Below are 13025 nucleotides of genomic sequence, written 5' to 3' on the forward strand. Positions count from 1 at the left end.
TTGGATGCTAACCACACCTTTTCTCCAATCTGGTAGACGGGAGCTTCCTTCCGATGTCGATCAGCAAACAGTTTTTGTCTTTCCTTAGTCTTGGTCAGATGCTCTGTCGCCTCCTTAAGAACCTGAGTGATGGTTTTATGCAAGTTTTTTATGGCTGGCATTTCCAGGGTATCGGGTGGATCAAATACTGATGTCCTCGGATGTCTTCCGTGCACAGTGTAGAACTTGTGTGAACTGAGCTGTTGTATGCATACTCAGCTATCCAGAGTATATTTTTCCAAGAATCCTCGGACTGTTGCAACATACACCTGAAATATTGCTCTAAAGTTTGGTTGGTTGTTCAGTTTGCCCATCAGTTTGAGGGTGATGGCTTGTGGGCAACCGGAGATCGATTTTGGCAATCGTACAACACTTTCTCCAAAAGGCAGAAACAAATTGCGTTCCGCGATCAGATACTAATATTGATGGAAATCCATGCAATCGAACAATTTGCTCTAGGAACACACAAGCGAGAGTTGACGCAGTTGGGAGTCCCTTCAGAGGGATGAAATGGGCAATTTTGGAGAATAAATCCACAACAACTAATATGGTGTTGTATCCATTGCAGGGTGGAAGATCCGTGATGAAGTCCATCGACAGGGTATGCCAAGTGGCTGGTGGTACTGTTAGGGGATGTAGTAAACCAGCAGGGTTCTGTTTCTGAGACTTGTGTTGTGTACAGACACCGCAGGTTTCAATAAATTGGACGATGTCTTTTCGCCATGTTGGCCACCAGTAGTTTTGTTTTACCTTAGCCTGAGTTTTGGCTATTCCTGGGTGTCCTTCCACTAATGAATCGTGGTAATTTGTGATGATTTGCTTTTGCAGTTCTTGGTCTTGGACATATAATCGTCCTTGGAAATACGGTATGTCTTCGATGGTGTACTGGTCACCTTTTAACAGCCATTCCAGTTGTGTTGATTGATCCATCGGCGATTGCAAACTGGTTGTTTGGTCATTCACACACGTGGTGGCAGCTCTTCTGGTTTGAATCCTTTCCTCAGGAATTATGGCCACGGGGTTGGATGCTGTAAAAGCCTCTTTTTCTTCACTCATGTGTGATAGAGCGTCTGCTTTCCCATTGCGTACTCCATGTCTGTAAGTGATAATAAAATCGTATTCCGCAAAAAAGAGAGTCCAACGAAGTTGACGCGAGGATTGTGCTTTGGCGTTTTTCAAGTATTGCAAGTTACAGTGGTCCGTGATGACAGTGACCGTATGTCTCGCCCCAAGAAGGTAATGTCTCCAGGCCTTGAATGCTGCTTTAATCGCCAGTAATTCCTTATCTGTGATTGCGTAGTTCAACTCGGGGGGCTGAAAATTTGCAGGACCAGAATGCGACGGGTGTAGTTGTCCTGTTTCAGGGTCTCGTTGTGACAATACTGCTCCCATGGCTATTTTTGAAGCATCTGTCTCAACTATGTAAGGTAGGTCTGGTCATGGGTGTCGAAGGACTGGTGCTGTAGTGAATGCTAGTTTCAACTTCTGGAAGGCTTCTTCAGCTTCTGTCGACCAATGGAACTTTTGATTTTTCTTTAACAAGGAGGTACAATTTGTGAAAACCCAGGTATAAACTGACGGTAAAACTTGGCGAATCCGAGCACGCTTTGCACTCCTTTCGTGGATGTTGGTGCGGGCCATTGGAGGATTGCATCCACCTTTCGTGTATCCATATGTACGCCTTGTGGTGTGAGCATGAAACCGAGAAACTCGACCTCGGTTACATGGAAAAAACATTTTTCCAACTTGGCATACAATTGGTGTTGTCAAAGCTTCTCTAAGACTGCCCAGACATGGCCTAAATGTTCTTCCATGGAATTTGAGTAGATAAGAATGTCGTCAATGTAAACAAGAGCGCAAACATCCAGTAGTTCACAGAGTACATCATTCATAAAGAATTGGAACGCCACGGGGGCATTGCATAGCCCGAAGGGCATGACCTGGTATTCAAAGAGGCCGTACTTCGTGCGGAAGGCCATTTTCCACTCGTCTCCCTCTTTTACTCTTACAAGATGGTATGCTCCTCTTAAATCCAGTTTTGTGTAGATTTGAGCATGTTTCACTTGGGCCAGGAGCTCTGGTATAAGTGGTAAAGGCTATCGATTTTTTTATACTGTGATCTGATTGATGGCTCTATAGTCGATGCAAGTTCTTAAGTCCCCCTCCTTTTTAGGCACGAAGAATAAGGGCGAGGAGGCAGGTGACTTGGACGGGCGAATGAAACCGTTCGCCAGGTACTGATCCAGGTAAGTTCTAAGATGCTGATTTTCCTCTTCTGTCAGAGCATAAATTCGGCTGCAAGGGATTTGGGCTCCGGGTACAAGATCTATTTGACAATCGTAGGGTCTGTGCGGGGGCAGAATGTTGGCTTGCTCTTTTTTGAAGACATCCTGGTAATCTTGGTATTCCAGCGGTAAGGAGCTGATGAGGCCCAACACGATTCCTTTCTTCGTTTTCAGATTGGTGTAATCTTTTTTGTAACATGTGTCGGCACAATCATGAGCAAATGTCAGAACTCATTTTCACCAGTTGATCCTAGGATTGTGGGTCTCCAGCCAGGGCATTCCCAATATCATCTGGAACTGAGGAGCAACGATGAGATCGAAAGTAATGTCCTCTTGATGCCCGTCCTGACACAGAAGCTTGACTTTCTCGGTGTATTGTGTCACCAGGCCGGATGATAGCTGAGAACCATCCACAGCAGTGACGTTTTCCGATTTCTGCTTCTGTGGGAGAGGAAGGCCTATTCGGAGAGCCAAATCTTGGTCAATGTAGTTACCCACAACTCCACAATCAATAAATGCCTCCAAGGCATGTATTTTTGATGGTTGCTTGTGATTCACCAAAAGCACTGCAAAGACTAGATGTGAGGTCTGTACAGTTTCCTTTTTCATGCTCGACAAGCGGACCCCTACACTTGGCGGGCATTGGCGTTTCCCGAGTTCGGTTCTTCTTCTTCATCAGTTTTGTCTGTTGCCCCAACCGTTTTCTTGGGTGGTTTTACCGGGCAGTCACGGAGGAAGTGACCTGCTTGTCCACAATATAAGCAAAGCTGTTGTTGTCTTCTTTTTTCCCTTTCTGCTTTGGTAAGGGGACTAGGAAGGTAACAATTTGCATTGGCTCAGACTGTTCATGTGGTTTAGTCGGATTCTCACGAGGTTGTACGTAAACTGACCGTCCCTCTGATCTAGCTCGATCCATTTTCCGATTCTGCAACCTATGATCGAGTTGCACCGTCAGGTGTATGTAGTCCGCACACCTCTCAGGGGGATTCACCGCTTGCGCCAACACATCCTTAAGTTCTCCACGTAACCCTCAGTAAAAGAGTGTAGTCCTCTTCTCTTCTGGCCAGTTGGTCTGGGCTATGAGACGATTGAAGGTTGAAATATAGGTTAATAGATCTTGACTCCCTTGTCTGAGTGACAACAACTCGTTGTCCAGGGCTTGTCCTTGAGTATGACGGGCAGACAATTTCTCCATCTCATGTTGGAAATTCCCAAAGTTCCGGAGTAAAGGGTCATCTTGATTTACCAAAGGTATAGACCAGTCCGCTGCACTACCTCCTAAATACGAGAGTACAAACACCACTTTGGCTTGGTCATTAGGAAAGGCTCCTGGTCTGCACAAGAAATGAAGGCGACATTGGTTCATAAATACAGCAAACTTGTTTGGGTCGCCGATGAAGTGTTCAGGAGGGGCTAGAGGCACTGCTCCTGGAAGAACCACCTGAACCAGTGTTGATGGTTGTGGTGTGGAAGAATGAGAAGAATGGGTCACTCCAGGCAGTGGAACCTGTCCTGCTTGTTCTTGTAGCATTTGTCTTGCCAATTTGTCAGTTCTTTCTCAAGTTACAATAAGATCCCTCCGTAACGCATTGGTTTCCTGTCTTGAAGCATGTACTTCAGCCCGTAATTCCCCTAGTAAGAGGGCTAACTGATCTGTTTCTGAAGTTTCCATAACGCCCAGACAGAGAGTATTAGAGGCTTCACATTCTGTTATGCTCACCTGGTCTCTGCGGAGGCATTGGGGCACGGTTGCAGCCCTCCCTGAACTTGAATCACCCCCTTCAGGCCTCTCCCTCAGTAGAAAAGCTGTGAGCGGTGGTACGTGGTGATACTGCTCCTGCGTAGAGATAAGAGTGTGTGAGTGTGCCAATCTGTGATTGTTGTACCTCTCGAACCCTTCACCCCAAAGTACGGTTTCTGTGAGCATTCGCCGGCCCATAAAGCTCACCTGTGAATTATGGAAGATAAGCTCTCCGTCCTGCTACTTCTGTCAGGGGCGTGTTGAATGGGATCTAGTTCCTTCACTGATCCCTGATAAGGATTAGTCCAGTCCAGCTGCAACTATGCTTCTCCTTATGATTGGTAAGCCTTTCTTGAGCTCTTGTGATGCTGTTCGTTCTGTTTAATGTCTTTATACGTTGCTCCTATTTATGCCCGCAATAATGTCTCTCTTCTGTTTTCTTCCCTTGGATGGAAATGCAGCCTCAATGCAGCTGTGAGACGCGAGACGCGGCCGGATGGAAGATGGATGCTACCGCAATGTTCGACAGCAGGTAAGTGATGGTTTAAGGAAAAGCGCAAAGTATGGCGAAGCACAACCTTAAACTGACTGTTTTTTCGATGTCTAACCTTGTCTTCTGTTTTTCCTTGCAGGCGATGAAGATTTCGGCGTTCCGGAAAGTGTAAATATGAATACTTGGTTCTCCCAAGAGATGTACAGGTTAGAACAGCTTCCCCCAGTTGGTAATTATGCTGGCAGGAAGCAGGATGTCCAGGAAGCAGGATCTTCAAAGGTAAATCTGACCTCAGGCGACGGTGAGCGTTACGCTGCTTGCAAGTGCAGAGTAACACGAAGCGTCTGTCGTGAGGATCGGGGCAGCTTATATAGCTGAGATCGTGGCCACGCCCATTAGGGCCGGTTTACCAGCCACACCCTGCCACTCCTAGAGAGTGAGCATGTGCAAAGGCAATCCATTAGCAGCCACACCCACGAATACACTTGGGGCTGCTTAATGGATGGAATTTTCAAGGTTAATGCATCCTGCTTAATGGATGGAATGTTGAAGGTTAATGGATCTGAAGTGCTATGTCCATAATAAAAGCTTTTTGGTGTTAAATGGATGTTCTTGTTTACTTTTGTTCATGAGCCTGGTGCCAAAGGCGCCAGGACAGTGTCCACCCAGGCATCCTGTGCATGCGACCCCTGCATGCCTGTGCCCCTGACTTCATGACCATGACATTCCAGTGGAAAGGCGGGGTGCGAATGGAAATCTGGGAATTGAATCTCTTTTTTCAGAAAAGGTAGACAATATTCGAGTAATATATATTGAGTTGAGTGTTCATATGTTCTTTGTGTTTCTTTGTTATCATGTTCGAAGATGGCAATGAGTGTAAATGTAAATTGTTTAAATGTATCTAGTTTTACAGAATCTCAGGATATATTGCTATGGTCCAGAAGAAATATTGATGTTGATTTTTTTTAACAATGAGCATGATGAAATAGATCCAACAGTAGATGCACATGGTTTCGCAAAAGATAATGGGCCTCATTACGAGCATGGCAGTAGCCATGACTGTATGGCAGGCACAGCTACCGCCATGCTCGCTACCGGACCCGCCACCCGTGATTGGGCAATAACCGGCCCATTACGAGTTTAATGGCCGGTAATTGCCCATTCGCGGGTGGCAGTAATGCCGGGCTCCCAATCCCCATTCTGCCCCTGGCGGGCTGTCAGGAACTGACGACCAGAACTCGTGAAGCGGCGGGACGGTATGAAATGTGCCGGTGCCTTACCGGCACCCTTCATACCGTCACCGCCAGGGTCCTAATGAGGCCCAATGTGTGGTACAACCATATGAGGAAAGTTGGGAGGGAGATCTGTAGGATTTTGCTACATTTGCTCTCTCGTCCCCCATGCTTCTGGTGTCCCTAGGGTGTTAATCCCTAGTGAAGTAGAGGTAGCAGACACATAGGGCCTGATTCACAGAATAGTTTTATAATGGCGCAATCCCATAGGAAAACGTTCTGTGAATCAGGCCAATTGTGTCTAGTGCACCTTACATTGTACAGGGTCTGAGGGCAGTTCAAAGGGCAGTTCAAAGGGCAATCAGTCACAGCATCTATTTCACTTGTTGACGAAGAATGTTCAGCTACAGATCGTAAAGAGCAGAAGAATGTTCGGTGTACACAAATAGTCTGAGTCGTAAAGGGCTGTTAACATCAATAAACGTTTAGAGCAAGGGGTGGAGAGTTGTAGAGCTGGAGGAATGAGGAGATTTTCAGAAGAAAGGTTGAAGCGGGTGAATCAAGAATGTGGGAATGTGTGGCAAAGTTACCTGCAACATCTGACGTGGCTGAAGGAGCCAGATAAACCTGTTAAGATACAGATACTTAACTATTTTTCTCTATACTTTAAGGGTGATGGCACAGTGTCTGTTGGCACAAATTGAAACTGCAGCTGCACACTTTGCATCGCTGACCTGGCTGGAGCAACAGCTGTGCTTTAGGAGATTTTTTGGACATGTGGATCATACGCCTACAGCCAGCTGCCTCCAGCCTGGTGAGGTGTGTGCTGCTTCACCACATTGCACGTGCCCCTCCTTGTTATTCTAGAGGAACATTTAGTTGTGGCCCGCCCGATGCCCAACTTCGCACAAATGTTGTGGGCCTGCTTGGTTAAGGTGATTAGGGGCCCATCCATACACTACATTTCCCTTCTCTTCCCCCACCCTCCCACGCTACACCTCCTGCATATGTTCCCCTTTGTGCTCTTAGTTCATACCACTGAGGGCTTCATGTCTTGATAATGCACTTCTCTGGCAGTATTTCCATACGTTGATGTAATGGCATCGTGTAAAGCGTGTGCCAGGGCATAGACTGCGTTGTAAAGGTTGTACCCACTGGAGGGCCCTCTAAAATTGGATTGGAAATGATTGTCATCATTCAGACTCTCTTTCCCAGAACAGTTAGGGCCATGATAAGGTGATTTCACTTCACAAACAAAAGTATCTTCCCAAAGGTCTGGCAGAAAGGGGTCATCTGGATACCTTTCCAGGGTCAGCATTGACAAAAATTCTCTGAATCCTGGAATGTGTGCTCTGTGGTTCACAAAAGCCAGGCTGCCCTGGAGACGAAATGTGGGGAACTCGTACAATTCCCTCAGATCAAGTTCTCCTGTGAGGATCCACACCTTCCCCGGTAGCCAGATTCCACCTTGGTTTAACATTCTACTGAGGTCTACATGGTCCTGTGTGCTGCCATAAAAAACAATCACGTTGGCCGTGCTTTTCCTTACAGCAGCCTGCACAATAAGTCTCTTTGTAAAGATATATGTCCATGAGGGCATCGTGAAAAGGAACTCAACGCACCCGCCGTTTCTCTCAATCTCATCTTTTAGACTCCGAATGATCTTTTCACTGTTTCCCTCCTGAAAGGTCATTATCCCAATCCAGTTCCATCCAAAGTGCTTCAGTAGCCTGCCGATGGCCACCTGGAGGTAGGCTTCCCTTGTGACAGTGCGGTACACGGAAGGAAACTGGGCTTTGTCACTCAGAAGGTCATCTTGTGACTCAGCGCTGATCTGTGGGCAAAAAAAGAGTGCTATTTTTAAAGAGCAAGTCCAATAATCATGTTTTACTGTCAGTATTCATTGTGAGGTCCATGCATTATCACAACATACAACATGAAGATCATAATACAAAGTGATGCAGCACCATCCAATCGGATGCTTGGAACCTTCTTTTACCCAATGGCACAGTCCTGGTGGGGCTAAAGCTCACAGTTGTCACCCCTTTGCTGAATAAGTCTACTTTGAACCTAGCTGGTCCATCTAAATTTAGTCCAAGTTTAAACGTGCCATAAATTCAAAAACTTTGAGGAAAGCATTACTGTTTGTAATCTTGTCTTGTTCTCCTTGTATAATAGTAATATTGCTGAAAGGAGGGCGTGCAGAGTGCCAAACTCACTGAAAACTTCCCACAGTTTTGTGTGTGGTGCCGTTTCAAACGCTGTACGTAACTCAACAAAAAGCACAAATACATTAATGTTTCTTAGCTTGACATATTTCTCAATCAAGCCAAAAACACTGGTCTATGGTGCTTACTCCTTCTCTAAAACCTGCCTGTTGATGAGTGATCAAAGCAGATTTGTCAACCCAAATATTCAGGTGCCCAAGTACCGTTCTAGCGAAGATTTTCCCTCCTGAGTTAAGAAGTGAAATAGGGCTGTAGTTACTCTGGGACTCTTGTCCTCCCTTTTTATACAAGGGGACAATTACCGCAGATGACCATGACTTGGGTGTCATATTAGAGCTAGTTATAGCATTAAAGAGGCGATGTAGGTAAGAGGCCCATATTTTTACTTCAGACTTAAATAGGTCACCCAGGATCCTGTCAGGCCCTGGAGCTTTGCTCAATTTTTTGTGCCATTATGTCCTCCAAAATCTCATTGAGTGTAAATACCAAGGGATTAATGGCTGGTGATTCAACCTAAGGAGTGTAGTCAGGGGTCCACCAATTAGAGCATAATAAAAAAAAAACATACTCAAAAGGTGGAGCAAACATCAGGCAAGAAGCAACACTGTTTATTACAGCTGGGTGAGCACAAACCAAACAGAACAGTGGAAGGGATCTGATTGAAAGGCTGACATCTGAATGGAATGCGAACAGTAGTTTTAAAGCAAGAAATACAATGGTTGGAAATATCGAAACACTTGCAAGTTGTATTGAATATGCTATTTTAATAGATTTTTAAGTTGTTTAGTGTATTTGTTATTCTGTTATGTTTGCTAACCTATATATTTGCAATGATTGCATGGGCTTGATTAAGTGATATTATTTGTATATGTAAAGTGTGATATGACATGTTTATGTATATTGTATTATTGTAAATGTATAATGAATGTACTTTTATTATTTAAAACATGTTTTCAGTTTTTAATTTTTTGTAATTTCACCTTTTGGAGGAATTATGTTCCTATTTATTATTATAAAGTCATTTTGGTTGTATAAAAAACATTTTACACTTTGTTTTTAAATGCATTGTAAGTGTACGTGTAATCTATTTTTTTTATAGTTTTAGATTTTATACAATTACTTGTTTTTATGCTAGCTTCTCAGTTCTGGCAGCCAAACTGTGGAACACTGTGCCTCTTACTATCAGACATTTTCCCTACTTGAACCTATTCAAACACAAAGCCAAGCTTTGGCTAGTCACCTCTGACGTCCAATCGACACTCTCAAAACCTGATTACTGACGTATTGTTTGATTACTTACATATTGTCTGTCTAACCTGTAATGTGATTGTATTCCTCTGTCAATTTAAATGTTCCTTGCAAATGTCATACAGTTATGTAACCACTTCCCTAAGATATGCGCCCGGTAGCCTCCAGACCTGGTTTGCGCTATACAAATAAAACAAATACAAATACAAATATAATTTTGATAATGTTATGATAATATTGTATGCTTTTAAATTTTTGGGCGAGTTAAGGTTGTCATGGTTTTTGATTTTAATATAATATATTTTTAATGTATTTGTAAACATATAAAGGCTGAAACAGGGACTGAATGGAGTGCTGGCCGCGAGGCTATGCAGAACGCCGGCCGTGAGAAAGATGCCGCTGAACCTGGGGCTGAATGGAGTGCTGGCAGCAGCCGCGAGGCTGTGCGGAACGCCGGCTGTGAGGACGGTGCGGCGTCCAGTAACAGCCGCGAGGCCGCCCGCAAGGCCGACAGCAACGGTCATGAGCTGAATGCAAAAATAGATGCCAGCCACGAGCCGGAGCCCAAATTTCGTGTTGACAGCCCGGACAAGGCTGACAGCCCGGACAAGGCTAAAACAAATAGCAGCAATGTGAAAAGACAGGCCCCGACCACAAATCAAGCAGAACACCCAGGGGTCAAACGCAGTAGGGAGGGGGTTGGAAAGGCAGCATCTGGGAAACAATACCACGTGGAAAACAACCTGCGTTTATGGCGTCCGTTTATTACCAACACTGAAGAGATAGGAACGGATTCAGAGAAAACACGGACTTAATACCCGCTCCCCGCTTATACATGCAAACATTAAACTTACCTGAGATTCGGGACGCTAAAGTGGTCGGAGCAGGGAAGGAGACATCTTTGCAGTCTTCGTTCGGAGAGGAAGGGGGCGGGGCTTATGGGGATATTTATAGACTTAACTTCCATGTCCCTTCTGTTTGGTCAAGAACCTTTTGCCCCTTATTTAAGGAAGAAACTGACAAGGGACTAAGTGTGTTACATCTGATTTCTGTCAGAACACCCAAGCTGAGAGAGAGAGAACCACACTGGGAAGTCTCTGAGCCTATGAGGATTAAAGCAAGGAGGCTGCCAGAGCATCCCTACAGAGGAAATACAAAAAGACTGAACTGAAGACCTGTTATTTTTTTTTACTTCCTGAATAAAGGCTATTTTTATTTCTGAATTCCTCCTCCTGCCTCATCCTTACAAATTTGGTGGCAGCGGTGGGATAAGGCAGCACACAAATGGAGGCCATCATAAAAGCCCTGGCTGAAGGACAACAGCAGCTTCAACAAGCAATACAGGTGCAGTCTCACCAGGCTCAGACGGATTGCCAAACCCTGAACAGGCCTTACAATTGCAGGCCGCCGGTCAAGATGCTTTGAAGAAAGTGACTCAGGCTGTGGTAACTGGCTCCAACGGCAGTCCTACAGAAATTCCAACCCGGAGAGGATCCATGCTATTTTTTTACCAATTTTGAAAGAGTAGCACAAACCGCCCAGTGGCCAGTGGAAAAATGGGGCCACTTCATAGCCCCACTATTAACAGGAAGCATGCAGGGGGCTGGTGATACAGCGTATGCAGACATTAAACGGACCATACTAGAACGTATGGGTATGGATGAGGAAGCTTACAGAATAAGACTTCGAGAGACCAAGTTAAAGCCAGGGGAAACAACCTGACAGTTGTATTATCGCATCCGGGACATTACAGACAAGTGGTTAAAACCAGCCAATAGTACCGTTCAAGATGTGGTAGATAAAATCAAACTGGAGCAATTCACTCAGGCCCTAACCCCACCCATGCAAAGGTGGCTAAGACAGCACCACCGACCTACCTTGGCAGAAGCCATAGACATTGCTTCAGCCTACCAGAAGGCGGGTTCTGTATGGGGTACTACCACCGAGTTACCAAGAACCAATAGCCTGAAGGGCCCAGGAGCAGCGGAGCCCAGAGCCCCACGGGTCGAGACAAAGATTGCAACCTGGCCAAGTATAAGCCGACAACCACAATGTTTCGATTGCCAAGCCAGCAGAACCAATGGAAATTGGGTACGTTCAAGGAAAAGAATTCAGACGAAGCAGAGCACCCTACTTCTTGAACGTAAGAGTGAACGGGACACCCAGCTAAGCCCTGCTTGATAGCGGAAGTGAACAGACAGCAATCAGACCGGAAGAAAGTGGAAATGGGGGTGGGACGATGACTCTAATACCTATCAAATGTGTACATGGTGATACTAAGACCTACCCCTCCAGGGAAGTGGCCATAGAGGTTAAAGGGGTTGAATCTATAATGAAGGTAGCCATCATGCCTCACTTGCCCACACTGGTGTTGTTAGGAACAGACCTACCATCCTTCCAAGAGTGTGTAAAAGACGTTGAGTGGCTACAAACCACCCCGTTTTCCCAAGTAGAAATAGGGAGAACGGCCTTAAAATGGCATAAGAAAAGCAGGAATGAAGTCGGAAAAGGAAAAAAGGAGTGGACCGAAGAGAATACATTTTCAGGTCTGATAGACTGGATACCCGACGCTAAGCTTCCTTCATATCGCAGTGAATTAAGGTCGGACCCTACCCTGAAAACAGCATGGGAACAGTCTATTGTTGATCCTGAGAAAGGATAGACTTTTCCATGGTTAAAATTATCAAAGGGACTTCTGTATAGAGTAACAAACGGTCCAACAGAAGACATTGAACAATTGTTAGTACCCTTAAGTTACAGAACGACCGTGATAAAACTAGCTCACGACAGTACCACGGAGGGCCACCTGGCCAGGGAAAAAACTCAAGATACGGTACTCAAAAGGTTTTATTGGCCTGGGGTGGGTCGATATTGTGAAGAGCGTGTGGTGTGCCAGAAAACAAATCCCTGTATACCCCCGAGGACGCCGTTACAACTAATGCCACTAATAAAAGAACCTTTTCTTAGGATAGGAATGGATATAGTGGGTCCTCTGGAACCTAACAGTCACGGCCACCAGTATATCCTGGTCATTGTGGACTATGCCACCAGATACCCTGAGGCCTTTCCTATGAGGGGAATAAGTGCGGCTAATGTATGCAACCACTTGGTACCTTTCTTTGCCCGGGTGGGTATACCGAGCGAAATAATCACAGACCAAGGAAGGAATTTCGTCTCATTGGTCATGCAGAATGTGTGCCAGCAATAAAAGATTAAGCAACTCAGGACGTCGGTTTATCATCCACAGACTGATGGCCTGGTGGAAAGGTATAATAAGACTATTAAACAGATGTTAAAAAAAGTAACTGAGCCATCAGGAGCAAACTGGGACCGAGCCTTACCCTGGGTACTTATGATATTGCGAGATACCCCTCAGTCCTCTACGGGATTCTCACCGTTCAAACCATTATTTGGACACAAACCAAGAACAGTCCTTGACATTGCAAAAAGTGAATGGGAAGAACAGGAAGAGGAGACCCAGTAAACAGACTATGTTATAGAATTATGAGGGAACCTAACAAAATTAAGCACAGGAGAACCTTGGCAGAGCCCAGACAATGCAAGAGAAATATTACAATCGTAATTCCAGGGTACGGTCTTTTCAGAAGGGAGATAAGGTATTGGTGTTGTTGCCTACCTCCTACAACAAAATGTTGGCCCAATGGAGGGGCCCATATAAGGCTTTAGATGTACTAGGACCCGTCAACTACTTAATAGAACAACCCGACAGGAAAGACAAAACCAAGATCTATCACATAA

At 45.2% G+C, this 13025-nt stretch overlaps 1 protein-coding gene across 1 annotated transcript in view; it reads right to left on the reverse strand.

Annotated features, from left to right (window-relative positions):
• The window catches only part of LOC138453828 (vomeronasal type-2 receptor 26-like), a 352571-nt gene that overhangs the window by 187870 nt on the left and 151676 nt on the right, over positions 1 to 13025 (reverse strand). The window contains exon 3 of the mRNA XM_069606993.1: positions 6857 to 7624. Coding sequence (XP_069463094.1) covers positions 6857 to 7624 — 768 coding nt within the window. The remainder of the gene's footprint in view (positions 1 to 6856; positions 7625 to 13025) is intronic.

Source organism: Ambystoma mexicanum, chromosome 4p (assembly GCF_040938575.1).
Source record: "Ambystoma mexicanum isolate Mex_15411 chromosome 4p, UKY_AmexF1_1, whole genome shotgun sequence".
Lineage (NCBI taxonomy): Eukaryota > Metazoa > Chordata > Amphibia > Caudata > Ambystomatidae > Ambystoma > Ambystoma mexicanum.